General features: G+C 40.1%; 1 protein-coding gene across 1 annotated transcript in view; it reads left to right on the forward strand.

Moving 5' to 3' along the window:
- The window catches only part of LOC138602534 (voltage-gated potassium channel KCNC1-like), a 65,297-nt gene extending 50,718 nt beyond the window's left edge, over positions 1-14,579 (forward strand). The window contains exon 5 of the mRNA XM_069674021.1: positions 14,428-14,579. Within this exon, the coding sequence (XP_069530122.1) occupies positions 14,428-14,579 (152 nt within the window). The remainder of the gene's footprint in view (positions 1-14,427) is intronic.
- Positions 14,580-15,163: the final 584 nt, after the last annotated feature.

Consider the following 15,163-nt stretch of genomic DNA (forward strand, 5'->3'; position numbering starts at 1 on the left):
TGCTTATTAGCCCCATAGTGTGCGAGAGAGAGAGAGTGAGAGAGAGAGAGAGAGAGAGAGAGAGAGAGAGAGATGCAATCCCTCGTTCTATCTGCGGTATGTTGTAACCACCCGGGTGAACAGAGTGGGTCGAAAGGTTCAAGTTCAAAGGGCAGGTCCATGTCTGATGCGTGCTGTTGTTGTTGTTGTTATTTTGATGTGTTACTGTCTCCTTCTCCAGGTTGTGTCAGGTCATGCGTTTGTATGTTAGCTCTTGTTTGTCTGTGTCACACTATCCATCTGTCTGTCTGTTTGTTTGTCTGTCTGTCTGTTTCTCTATTTTTTCCTTGTTTCTGTCTGTGTGTCCGTCCTTTTTCTCTGTGTGTCTGTATCTGTGTGTGTAGCTGTCTTCCCCTCCTCCTGCTCCTCCTCTTCCTCCTCCTTCTCTTCCTCTCACCCAGTCTCTTCTCACTCTGGTACTTACAGATAGGGGGCGCCACGTACCAAATACTACCCCCCACCCCCACCCCCATTCAAAATGGGGTAGGGGGGTCCAAATGCCAGACTTCTTTTTGGGAAATGGTGTCTGGTCTTTCCATACTTTGATGATGTAACTGTTTTGTATGCTGATTTTAATATGCAGTACAGAATCACTATCTTTTTTAATTCAATCAAACATTATTTGGAGTCAACCAAAATGAAAACTACTTTGTACAATAATCAGATAATATAACTGAAGTATGACAGTAAAGGTATAAATGGGGATCCAATGAAACGTGTTTGTTTTGGGATGGATGCCAGAGTGGAAGCGACTGCTGCGCACTGGCTGGCTCATTGCCCCGCCACTGAGAGCAAGAGCTGGTTGCTGATTGGTTAGATGGTGGGTTTCCTCTGTCCTTTCCTCTGGAACTGAGCTCAGGTCAGTTTTTACAGTGCAGTCCACAGAGAGTACTGTTTTGTTTTATAGCAGACTTGGCTCCAACCATTGCATCAGCTGTAATTCGATCCTGGGGAACTATTTTATACATCTGATTAACAAAAAGGTTTTAAAAGGTTTTCATTGCACCTTCAAAAGAAATTAAAAAAACAATGTCTTTTTGTAGCTGAGCTGTGTCTGACTCTCTGTCAGGCTGCACTGCAACACTGACTACTGTAGTGCTTCGAAGGTTTGATGGCGAATGTTATTTTTCAAACATGATCTAACGGCTAGATGAGCAGGCAGGGAGAAAGAAAGACAGACAAAACTCCAATCCCAAAAAGACACACACACACACACACACACACGCACACACATTCAGGTAAGTGCTAGAACAACTTCGAAGGGCTGTGGTGACAAGTGGTGGCACTGTTAGCTATGCTGTGATGGGCTCTTAGCCTTTTTTCTCTGCTCTCTTAAAGCTTCTGGAAACACTATACAACGACTATCTCTTGAAAAAATGTTTGCTTTATTTATCTTTTAAGTTATCTTATTACATTTGTGACTGCTCAAGATTCTTGGGAAGATAAATCAAGCACACCATAAGAATTTCAAAATGGTCACTAGGCTAGCGCTTCAGACGTGCCGCCGGGGCTCTCTTCCAATCTCTCCTACGACACCGCAGTTTCCTTCCTCCCTCCCCTCACACTGACATCATCACAGATTGTGTTGGGTGGGATAAATTACACATGTTAAAGTTACTGCAGTAACTGAAATCCAACACTATCAGATCTGTGGTTGCGATGGGCGGGAAGAACGAAAACCTTGAGCTTCTCAGAGGCATTCAGAAAGGGCAGCATCGCATTGTAGTGCTCCTTTTCCCTTCTGTGCAACTACTCCTCTTCTTCTGCTTCTTTACCTGGCTCTCATGCCTTTGTATGCGCTAGCAAAAGGGCAGTGGCGCATGCAAGCTATGTACTGAACTAATACGGCCAAACAAAAAATCTGTAGCAGTAATGTAAAAACTCTCCAACATGCACTTTTGCCTCGTCCCTGCCCGAGGGAGTCCTCTTGGTTTGTAGCTTGGTCTTGGATCTATGTTATGAAATGCTTTGACCTTTTGGCGTTCGTGGCTCAAGGGCACAAGTCACAAGAGGTCAAACAATTGAGAGGAACGTTCTATCAATCTATCTATCTATCTATCTATCTATCTATCTATCTATCTATTTGTTTGTAAGTGCTGTTGTGTTATAAATTATTGTCACCTCATTGACGTCGTTATATTTTGGGTTTGTTGTTTTTGATCTTTTATGTTTGTATGTCATGTTTATTTTATCAGTGCTAATCGGTCTGTCTTACTTTCCCATCCTTTGATCGCTACCCCATCATCCCCTCTCTCTCTCTCTCTCTCTCTCTCTCTCTTCTCACTGCTTGACTTTATCCTTATCTCCCCACTGTTGCTACGGAAACAGTGGACAGGGGAATTCTGGGACTTGGTGCAACAAAGCATTTTGGGTCAAGGCTTCGTTTTTGATTGCATTATTGATTCATATCGATAAAGTGGGCTACATTTCACTAAGCATCCAGTGAGGCAGAAGGAACCAGCAGTGAGACAAATGAAACCTTTTGTGAGGTAAATGATGCCGACGACAAGGACATGATGTCAACCAAAAAGGAAAGCACCAACAAATAGTTTGTTGGCTTAAGTAAAAAATTATTTGATTAATCATTATTGGAAAGTCAAGCCGAAAAAGTTAAACTGTAGGTGATGTTTAACAACCTGTTAGATAAAGTAAATACATAGACAGGAAACCATTATTCTTACTGATACCAAAGAAGCCCTTTTACTTGTATTGTATTGGGCCATCTGAATCTTAGTAAACAACTATATATAAAAAACGATTGGTAGCACACTGAAGAAGACTTGAAACACATATAAGTAGCACTTATGTCATAAGCGCTCATCACTCAGGTTTATGTTTCGTGCTGTTCGTTCACGTGTTATGAGTAAAGTATGTATTTAACTCCATTTTGTTGACATTAGCCCCTAGAATTTTAGCTCATGGCAGCTTAAAGATAGAAAAAAAGATCCCTACACATGCTGCCATGCATGTCATCCAACATATCATTTAGAGATTTCACTCTTTTGATGGATTGGAGCTGTCACTTTCTGCAAGTGTGTCTCCATATTTTGAACAGAGCCTCTTGAGCGATAATGTAAACACTTTCTTTAATAATTGTCAAAGCAGCCTCTATAATTCGTCATCGGGAAAGAGAAATTATTTAAAATTACGAAAGGTCCCTGAAGTAATATTTGTCCTTTGCGGACTGTCCTTTAAACCTTTGTCTTTTTACTGACCATAACCCTGAATCATCCCTAACTGTAGCAAAGACTATACGTTGCTCAACCCTCATCATATCTAAAGCAGGATTTATTTGCTTTAGACAGGATTTCTCCCTTTCTTTGGGAGAAAGACATAACTCTCAATGTACAAAAACATTAAATGAATGTAATGTGTTTGCAGAATTGCACATATTAGCACTGTTGTCTGTTAATAGTGCAGGTCTTCGGTCTTCAGAACAGGTGTAAACCCCCTTGTCCTCTTGTGACATGACTGTCCTTATCTTACAAGGAAGAACACTAAAACTGTTTTTCTGTGACTCTGCAACATGCTAAGGTTTGTGTCAGTGCAAAACAGGATAAATGCTACGGTGCCTGCTGGAATGCAGAGAGGAGAACGCTGCCTGCTCTCCCTCAGAAAAGAAAAAAAAAACTGCAGAGAGGTACAGTCGCTCTGAAGTGAATGTTGGTGCAGTGCTGCTAGTGCCTCCGAAGGCCAAGACTGCACATTACACCCTCCTAACTGCATTACTTTCAAAGGCAGCAGGCATACTCCGCATTATGATACTGCACACGTCTATCTCCCCTTTGGTTGGGAAACCTAATCAGTGAGTGGGTGGAGGTCGAGTAAAGGAATGAAATGTTGCATTAATCACTCACTTGCTTTGTACTTCATGCTCTCTCTCTCTGACTGCCGTCCGGTCTCCCCTTCTTTTTTTTTTTTTTCTTCCATAATTCTCTCTCTCTGTCTTTTCTCCCTGTCCTCCTCCTCCTTGTTCTCTGTAGAAATAGTATTGATTCTCTTCATTGACAGACAGATACCAGTGGCATGAACTGACTCTTGAGTCTTACTTAGGGGCTCATTGATGTAAGTAGATATGCATAGCAGAGTGGAAAGCTCTCATCTCTCTTTCAGTCTTTCACTACGTCTCCCTTGAGTTCCAGCCTTAAGATGCAGTTTCATACCACCTTAAATATTCTCTCTTTTGGCTAGAATTTATTCTGTTTTTCTCTCATTAAGGTTCAGCTGTTTTTTATTTCACTTTCCTTTTCTTCAAGCAATGATCAATGGCCTTTAGGCCAGTATTTAATCATTATCGGAGGTCAGAATCCCCTGAGGCCTATTGTATTGCACTCACACTATTTTATTTCCTTAGTGTTTCTACAACAGTTGAGCCGCTGTGGTTTCAGGAGGGGAATCGTTTTGACCAATGAAAGAGTACACTTTTCGATTATGTGGATCATGTTATAGAGCAGACATTGTGGATTTAAACCACATAAGTAAGCCTGTGGTCAGGTTACATCAGAGAATTTTGCTCAGGAATATTGAGAATGTTTGTCTTTCTTTATAGCGACAATAGCATTCAGTAAGATTACCTCGAAGCGCAGGGTTAACTCGTTCTAAAAATCAATTTGAACAGGCTTCTCGAGACCGCCCTTTATAATCCCATCCCTGTCGGTGATGCTGTTTAAGCATATTAATCGAAATTCCATTGATGCGTCTTCCAAATAAAAGAGAAACATTACTTTATAATCAGAATTAGAATGGAAATCAGCTTTAAGTTTTCAATTCTCTCATAGCACAGACATGCAATATATTATGATAAATAATACTGTGATTTAGTATTGGTTTATTAAAACTAATTATCTCCCTCATGGCACTGAATAATGACAGTCAAAGAGTAGAACACAGCCATTTTGGGTTGGAAGCTGGTCACACAAGACCAACTTCCATGCAGAGATGTACAGTTTGATACTACTAGCACATCCACAGCACATAGTTGTCTAGTAGTGAGGCTTTATATAGCGCCACTACTAGACTACTAAACAGTTGAGGACATATTTACTGTTGGCCTCAGAAGTAGCACTCAGTTACTTTTATGAATAGTGAGGAAGTAAGTCAGACTTAATAATGCAATGACACACACACACACACACACACACCTACCTTAGTAATGTCATAACGTTGCTGTGTTTTTCATTAAGTAAAATGCCTTAAGATGCAATTTTGTTTGTCTGGGTAAACAGAATCTTCATAATTAGACCATTTATGTAACCATGGTCTCGTCTGCCCGCTTCACTCTGCTATGTGCATCTCTCTCTGCATAGTTTTCATTGTTTCGGTCTTCATCTGTAGTGTTATTTTTTACGTTTGTCACTGTGTCCATAAAACATAGCAAGGACTCTATCTATCTATCTACCTATCTATCTATCTATCTATCTATCTATCTATGCTATATATATATATGTATAATATATATATATATACACACACATACATGTTATTTGAATGTATGTGCATATTTTTTCAGCTGCAATTCAACGTTATAGTAAAATTGCATTTTTAAATGTCTGTATTTGCAAATATTATTTCTCGACAATCTTAAATCCACATGTGGTTTCAGGTGTTTATATCTGCATGACGACATTGATCAATTCTTAAATGAGACATTATCTGTAAACTGAAACACATGTTGATGTATCTTTTGCATGCAGATTGACAGTGTGATAATATTTGCCCTTGTTGTTCAATTCTGTGTACTCTTCCTCACCCCAAGCCTCCCCTTCCCCTTCCTAACCCTCGGCCTTTCTCATCTCTATCCATGGCCGCCCCACACTCCCCAGTAGTCACTCTCCATTTTCACATCTTCTTCAACTCTCAATTTCCCTGCAGGAGCTTCATTAATCCTTTACAGTGACCACGGAGATCATAGACAAAGCTCTGAACAACCAATCATTGTACTTCTGACTGAAAATTAAACACATTTATTTGTCGATCACAGAAATCTTTAGCATTTTTGGTCAGTTATACAAAATATATTAAAAGGTCAGATTTTTTTAAAAAGAGAAACAACGCATTGTTTTCTGAGCATTGGCTGACATCATGGCTTCAGTGGAAAGGAGCTTTAAAATATTTTCAAGACCTTCTCAACATTTTGCTCAGCTGCCCACAGTTAGTGCTCCACATACAAAACTGTGTGCGCCCCCAAATTTTAGGAGCATTTCTTAGGTGGCTCACATAGGAATTTGGATTCTGTGTTCAATTTTTTGGTTTTACAGACATGAAACCCACATCAACATTTTCATCAGACTCTCCTGGTTCAGGAAATATCAATTAGCCAAACAGCTGTTACATTTTGACCTAAAAAACTACTCAGTCCAACATCAATATTTGCTCTTTCTATAGGCTGCTGGTGGGCTGTTTTGTCCTCTTACTAGAGCAAAGACAACAGCTGATTGAGTTTACATGAAATATACATTCACACATTCTTTGAATAGTCTACAATAATTGACATCCTTTCTTTGAAGAATGGAAAAGAACAATTAGCTCATTCCATCCCATTCACTCTTGTAGCCTCTAATTTTTAATGTAGTAACTGCCATTAACTCTCCCATGTCCATATATTTCCTTTCCCCCTTCTCCTTCTCCTTTTCCTCTTTTCCCATCAAGTCTTGATCCTCCTTCCTTTCCCTTTCCTTCCCTCATGTTCCCACATTCCATATTAACACTGGTGTATCCATTCCATCCGTAGGCTATCCGCCTCAGTCTCTCCCCCTTCGTTGTGTTACTAAAGTCTGACTGAGTGGAGGTATGTACAACAAGTCCCCATCACAGCATAGCTAACAGAGACGCTGCTACACTGTGAACACTCGCTTAGCTTCTTGCTTTGGCTTTAACCTTTGATAGGCTTAGCTTAAAGTCGCTACATAAGTCAAACAACGAGCTAACCCACTAGCAGAGAATTACAGTTCAGTTACTGAATTGGTTATTGGATTTTAGAAATGTATTCCTTATTCGCTTAATAAAGAGACATTCTAACTCAACCAATGATGAGATTTCTGCCTTCAAAATCGTTACAACTATAAAGTGGAGTCCAAGAATGACTCTGAACAAGAGTAGTACTGTTAGCCTAAATTTGAGTGCTGTACTTACGTACTGGTATATCTTTTAACCCAAATCAGAGGAATCTGTACATAGCCTTTTCAAGGCAGACATGTTGCAGCTTTATTTCACCTTGTTGTTCTATATAAAACTGTACAAAGACAAATGTGGGTGGTTTTGGTCAGCCAGGAGCATCATATTTTTTGTGCAACCTGTCAACAGTTAGCAGCTTACTCAAAAAAGTAAAGAAAGAGGTTAGCAGCTAATCAGCAATTTAAAATGCTGGGAGACTACAAGATCTGGGAGTTTATTAGGCCTACCCTCTGAGCAGATTACAAGATCAGCTCAGATAATAGACTGTAAAAGAACATTATTATTGATGTCACTGCCCAACACATATGTTAACCGTTTAACTGGACACGACAATGTTGTGCTACACATCACCTTTGCTTGCAGAAGACCCAGATGCTGTGTAAATCACACACCTGGGCAGCAATATGGAGGCGTTGCTTGGATCAGTGCAAAAAAAACAGCATAATGTTGGGCCTGGATAAAAAGGGGCTAATGTATCGAAATGGAAAAAGCCAAATTCAGAAGGGAAACATTTTACCGCCTTCTGCAGTTTAGCTTGTTACATCTGGCCTAATAAGTGATGTCACAACAGGTGATTCTTATCAGAAATCAAAAGCTAAATGTCTGCAGCAATGATTGGTTTGTAAATCAAACTATAGAGTTTCACCCTGAGAATGAGATGATGATGCTTCAGCTGAAATCCTATTTTGACATCATACATCCAGATTTAGATGCTGTCCTTGCAGATTTGTGTAATGTAGAAGGCAGAACTTTTGGACTCAAAGTTAAGTTGCGGCCACTAAACCTGTGCAAATGACAGTTAGTGCACCGCAAACTGAGCTTCATTGCAAACAACCATCTATTCAAACACACCAGAAAGTCTTCAGAAAGTTGGTGGTAACTGCGGTGCAGTATTTATAAGGGATGTCATACTCAGACTTCCAAGTGATCACGACAGTAGTTCCACCTCTGTGTGACCTAAAATAAAACCATGATGTACCATATATAGATAATATTTTGACATAATTGTTGTTAGAATCAGAAGTTAAAATTGTCTGGGGCTGCCCGAGGCTGTACCCTGGGACCTATGGGCGCACTTTTCCAGATGTGTTAAGGCGTGCTGGAGCTGTTATGCCTGACAGGGATGAGTGTGTTTTTTAATTTGAACGAGCAGCTCTTGCTGTCTCGCTGCAGGGAGGAGGCTGAGTTACAGACAGTGAAACTGGTGTCACATGTGTCAAGTCTGAACTGCAAAACTTAATGGGTGTGTTTGTGCTGTAATATCATTAGTGTGAGATGATTTGTGAATCAGACCTTGAGATGGGGCTGGTAACAGTGGGAAAGTGATGCACAATTTATGATATCAGTGGCCGCAATCCATTTTTTATGAATTCTTCCCTGTGAATTCCATTCTACTTTATCCTTGCTGTCGTTGTTGTTAAGGTATTTAGTGTTGATAGTTGTTTAAGAAATATTTATATTAAACTAACTTAGTTTTAGCTTCTAAACAGGCATCTGTTTCCAACTTTCCAAAATTACAGAAACAATATTTCATGCTTTTTTAATCAAAGACACCAAACTACATTGTAATTAAACAGTGATTCTACCTCAGCAATCCTCTGTGGAAATTCCAAAAGTTTTTGTCACTTTAAGTAATTTAGACGCCAACATACAATAGATATGGCCCACATTTAAAAATACTGAATTTCTTTCATAGCTGAGACTGCACAATGCTGCATGTGCTGCAGAAAACTGCAGAGAGGCACTCATAGGTTCTAAGCACCTTTTAACTCCACTTTGAATAGGCTAGAGTGAGAGCCACACCAGAAGCAGTTTCTGCATTTGTACCTTTGAAGCACTAAGACATATACGTGCTGATGGAAAACATGTTTGGGCTCCTATAGGTTGTAAAGGGTCAGACAGATCTGTGGCCATAAACAGAATTATATTCATAAGATCTCTGATGATGGCAGTCAGATCAGGGATTACAGTACACTATAAATTCTGCTGTGTTGGAAACTGTAGGCTATTGATCCCAATCAATCTAAATCTGCAGCTGCTTTTATGTGTGTGTGAATGTGTTTGTGTGTGTGTCTGTGTGTGTGTATTTGTGTGTGGCTCCCAATCAGCTAAGAGCCGCAGTGCTGCTGATTTATTCCTGTGGATACAGGACTTGACGTTGCAAACACAGCTATTTAAACAGAGCGGAATGTGTGCTGTTACACAGTAAACATGCAGAAAAACACATACACATGCACACACAAACACACACAAAGCTTATATTAAGCTTACATGGCTCTGGTAATTCATTTAAGAGTGAAACTACAATTATAACACATGCATACCAGTATGCACACGCAGCTGAGCATTTGCACACAGTGCATTTACTACGCACACACACACACACGCACACATGAACTCATTTACAGTGCAATTAATAGACATGTTCTACATGATTACCCAGATCTGTAGCAGTGGTATCGAGTACCCAGAATGCCTCCTGAGGTGTAAGGGGTATCTCACAGTAAAATTTTCATAGGTCAATTCAGCTATAAGTTAGCTCCACATACTTCATAATATGAACCACTATGTAATTTTCCTCACTGCTTTATTATTAACTGAGACTATGGTGACACTGTCCTGTTATTTGGAAAGTTATTGTCAAAATGATCAACATCATTTAGATGATTTCCAGTGGTGCAAAATTGTGTCCCAGCATGACCTTCAGCAGGGTCTACGGGACTAGCTTGGTAAGCACGGTGCATCTGAGGTGGAATTAGCAAAGAATGGATTTAAATCACCACGAACTGCGCATGACTTTCCACCACTATCTGCACTGTCTCAAGGTCTTTTTCACAAAGGATATTGCCTCGTCATGCTAATGGAGTTAAATTCTGTCCACACATAGCTGATGTGCTAGAAGGGGGCAGTAACTTTTCCCGATGCCCAGACTCGACAGATGTGATACCAGTTTCAAGGTCTCTAAAGCAGCTTTTTTCTTGAAGCAAGCCAGCTAGAGCAGTCGCTCAGATAATATAGCACTCATCGCGGTGCACTAATGGCCACACATCCAGAATAAGTGTGCTCCTTTGTGTCAAGCATTAGCTGTGGACCGCTTTTTCTTCTGTTTATAGTAGTAATGTCAACCATATGATGTAGACATGCTCATGCTGTGCACACATTTTGTCTTTTAGGTCACTCAAGGTGGAATTGTTGCCATGATCGCTGGGAAGTCTTGGCATGACACTTCTTATAAACACTGCTTTGCAGCTTCCACCAACTTTCTGAAGACTCAAATAATTTCGCTCTGACTGTTAGTGCTGATGTTTGTGAATTTAACGGTTTTTGCAATGAGGCTCATTTGCATCGAAAGGGGCCAGGTTTGCCCCAAATGTATAGATAATTGCTGAAATGCATGCTAAAAATCACTGGCGCACTGAGACCCTATTTGTTCTGCAGGGCAGTTTGGGATGTGTTTTAACATGTGTTTGCTTTGCAAATCTTATTTCTCATTTGCGTAGGTTTAGTGGCCGTTAAATCTGTGCAATTTTTTTAATTCTTCCCCGACAATTTTAATGATTCAAGATATTTCAAGTATTTTGTTGTCGTCATCTGTAGATCTGACGTGCTACAACGAAAGAAACCTCACCAGTTAGCCTTGCTAGCTTTGCTTACATTGCTTGTCCTCTCAAAGTGTATATGGTCATTAAATGGAGACACAGACAGCACTCAGGTGGATCACAGACAATGGCATATTATGAAATATATTCAGCAACATTAATAAGCTCCTGTTAAATACTGACACCGCCCCCTACACTTTGACCTGCTAAGATGTCATATCAAAGTATTAATTAAAGTGGCACCTAACATCTGAATATCTTTTTGTTAGATAAATATTTTTTGACAGGCAGAAATCTTGAGCAGTACTGGAATCGTTCGTGAACGGGGGAGATACAAAGTTAGTTACATTTATTAATGAGACATAAATTCATATGCATGGAGAGAGAGAGGAGGAGGAGACCTATCAGGGCAACCTGATAATAGGGAATTGGAATAATCAAACCTAGAAGTACTTGGACTAGTTTTTCCGTTTTATTTTTTGTTTATTGTTGAAGCTGAAAAACATATCCTGATCAAATATAACTTCCAAAATACTTTTAGCGGTGATGGATGCCAGGATGAGGCCAGCTAGGGTAGCTAGGTCCTTAGATAATGTCTCTCTTAGGTGTTTAGGGCCAAGGCTAATAACTTGATGTGATGCTAAATTGTGAAATGCAGAGAACAGTGAGAAGTCCTCTGTTCAAAGCAATCATGAGACCACTTGTAACTTTCACTAGCGCTGTCTCAGAGCTTTTGAATCTAAATCTTGGCAGACAATCTTCAAATAAACTGTGAAGAAGTCACATCACTGATTGGCACCTGCTTCGACATCTTCGAGAGAAAGGGAAGGTCAGATATAGGTCTATAGTTAAAAGATGGATCCATCAAATCTCATAAAGTAGTGCTAACTCAGGGTAGGACTTCCTTAAGCAGACAAGTTGGAATGAGATTCAAGAGACCGGGTTGATGGATAGATGAAGAAATCAGTGATTTTAGTCTTGATTGGAGTGAGCATCCAGCATGCTGTTTGATAATTTTCCTAGCCTGTTGATTCTCTGCTAAACTTCAGTAGCCAGTGCAGTGTTCACCATGACCACATTGCCCATTCAAGCACAAAAAGTCAAGGGAGAAAATAAAACAGAACTGATTCATTTGTCCACGCTGGCAGTTGTCTGTCAACTAAAAAAACTGTCATGGCTTTTGGCACTTTCCCAGCCCTCTGCGTAGACTACTGTGTTAAACGTTGCACTTAAATGGACTAGGCACAAGCTGTCGTAAGAGAGCGGTTACACTTTTCAAAACTGGAACGTAGACGGTGCTCGCTGCAATATTTGTAATGCAAAATGCAAAGCTGGCCTGTTTTCCCAACCACCACTTAAATGAGCTCTGACCATGACTCTTAGATCTTGGGATGGATATCACATGTGCTTCTCAGACATGCTAGGCGGTGGTCACATAAGGTGACAGGCTGTAGGTTGCAGAGATGAGTGAGGGGAAAGAGAGGTAGTGAGGGATGGTGGCCGAAAAGAGCAACAGACTGCAATGGCCCAAACTATTTCCTTTAGGAGAAACAGGCGGAAAATCCTGAAATGATGCACATTAAGATACACGTGAAAAAGTCCAAAACAAAGGCAGCGACCGAAACACACTGAAAATGAAAAAGAAAAAAAAAACTGCAAGTGCTGAAACAAATTAACAAAAAACGCAAAAGCAAATACATAAACGATAAAAGCTCAACAACACATAAACCCAGAAAACTCTGATCCAGTCATCACAATAGAGTTGCTCCAGGCCTGTAGGCCAGTGGAACAGCTCTATTATTAATGTGAGAGAGAGAGGGTAACAAGGCACTGAATTTATTGATTATGAGAACACATAATGATAGTAGCTGCCTGAGCGGTATGTCTTGGAGGCATAAACCATTGACTACTGTGCCAGAACTTCATAACCTGTACCAAAAAACCCTCACAAATGGTTGTAGATGAGAAATGTTTTTTGATGTGCAGATAGCTTAGCTAAAATCACCTCGACAAAGTGTAGCTTCCATTAGCTATGGATCTCAGTTTGCCATGCAGCTTAGCTATTCTAATAGCTGACTTTGCCTGGTGAAAACGTGGGTGTGTTGGTGTTTACACCTGGAACTAGCACAGAAGCTCCGGACAGCCAGGAATTCGGGGTTTCAGGCCGGGTGGCTACCAATTCAGTCCCTGAGACCAGCTGAGGTCAGTTTGACGAAAGGGATCACGTTCTGTTTCACATTAGGCTTTTATCCTCAACGTTGTGATCTGACTTCAGTCAGGTCAAATTACATATGTAAGGTGTAACTTATTTTAGAATAAAATTTACATGTTGAAACATCACCTAACTCTGCCACTTCCTGCCCTGCCCGACAAAGAAACAAAATACATACATAAACAAATAAATATGTTCCATCAGTCTCATCCTCCAACTTTTTGTTTTGACTTAATTTGCAAATATATGCATGTTAAAGTGCTAAGTTGGTAAATATTGTAGTTGTTAAACATCAGCAATGTTAGCATGGTTAGCATGCTGATTTAAGCATTTAGGGTGAAGTGCTGCTATAGTCAAAAATAGCTTCACAGAGCTGCTAGCATGGCTGTAGCTTTAGAATTATCCACTTATTAAAGTTACTTTTTACCCTCAAAATGAAGAGAAACAAATACTCTAACCTGTCTTTGTGGAGGGGTTTTGTCTTCTGTCAGTTTGTCTGTCTGTCTTTCTGTCAGTCTAACTGACTGTTTTCCTGTTAACAGCCGCCTGTTGTCCCTACTGGTTAAAACACCTGGACTCTGAGATCATAATGTTTTCAGTGGAGAGACGTTTTTTACTATTGAAATGTATTCATGGAGCATTGTGTGTCTTTCTAACTGTGCTCAGCTCCAGATGATTTACCCACACGAGTTTCTCTGAGTTTCCCAAAAATCATTAAACCACCACATCCGGTTGGGTTTCTTGTTCCTGGACAAAGTGTACCAGCACTGATGTACTTTTGGGAATCTCAGAGCAGGTAGTCCAGTGGATGTACAAGTATAAAAATCTTGGGGGATATGTTCAGATCAATAAGGTTTGTGTACATCCACTGGACTAGTGCATCCTCCCTCCCTAATACAGTTCATGTTGGTGCTGAAGAGCACCATCCCTAGGTGTCTGAGGGCAATTGTGGCAACTAATAGCTTATTTTCATAACCAATATTCCTGTTTTGTCCTGTCTCTGTCTGTCTGTCCATCTGTTCGTCCCTCCGTCCATCTGTCTGTCTGTCTGTCTGTCTTTTTCTAACTTCCTCCTTTGGTCTTAAATATTTTATTTTGGGCTGGTTTTGTTTTGAGTTATTTATCTTTTTTCAACTTTGTTTCATTTACAAATGCTTGTAATTGTAACAAATGTTTTATATTTGCTATTTCTGATGTGCAATGCTGTCATAACATAACATAAATGAATCTATCATAACCTTTCTGCCATGAAACATTTGCATTTCCATCCATTCACACACCTACTTCAACTTTTTACCACAAAACAAAAACATTACTGCTGACTGTTTCATTTGCTTCAATGAATGACCCTTCATACTCCCGCTCTAACCTTTGCCCTCACCTGTGCTTGTCATCTTCATGTAGCCACGGGTTATGAGAAGTCACGCAGCCTCAATAATATCTCCGGGATGACGGGCGCCCCACTGCGCCTCACCCCCATCACCAACTCCACCTTTGAACCCTTCGAGCCACCTGGACTCAGGCGATGCCACTCCCCCATTCCCTCCATCTTGTAGCATAGCCGACAGGGAAACACAACTAAATGTCAACAACAACAGCAACAAAAAAATATAACATTTTTGTTTTCTCTTTTTTTTCCTGGGGAACATGCTAAAGAAACAAAAGTTTAAACTTGGAAGGAGTGTCTCATGGACATTTGATTCACCTTAGCTGCTTTTTCATCACCATTACTCACGGAAACAACAAAGAGTTAGAGTTATTCTAGCGTCTATTTTAAAACCACCTAATATGTAAACCTTACAAATGAAGCTGAGAAAGACGCTTTAGCAAATGTATTTTAAAAATACACAAACACACTAAAACACCTGCCTTACTAACAGGGATAGAGTCTACATTAGTCCAGACTGATATGATAGTTGAGTTAGATTACCCCTTGCTTTCCTTGTGCCACTTCTTGCTTGTATCTAGATGCACTTGCACTTCAATGCTTTAAGACTGATACTTAAGAGTAGCTATGAATACGAGACTTTTCTAATATGAAGCCTCAGAATGCACACATCCACACGCACATAGACACTAACATAATGCTGCAGCATGCATGTATTTACTTATGAGAATCTCCAGAATATGAACATAGACA

Source organism: Semicossyphus pulcher, unplaced genomic scaffold (assembly GCF_022749685.1).
Source record: "Semicossyphus pulcher isolate SPU_LCO1_2020_fin unplaced genomic scaffold, fSemPul1.0.p SCAF_23, whole genome shotgun sequence".
In the NCBI taxonomy this organism is placed as follows: domain Eukaryota; kingdom Metazoa; phylum Chordata; class Actinopteri; order Labriformes; family Labridae; genus Semicossyphus; species Semicossyphus pulcher.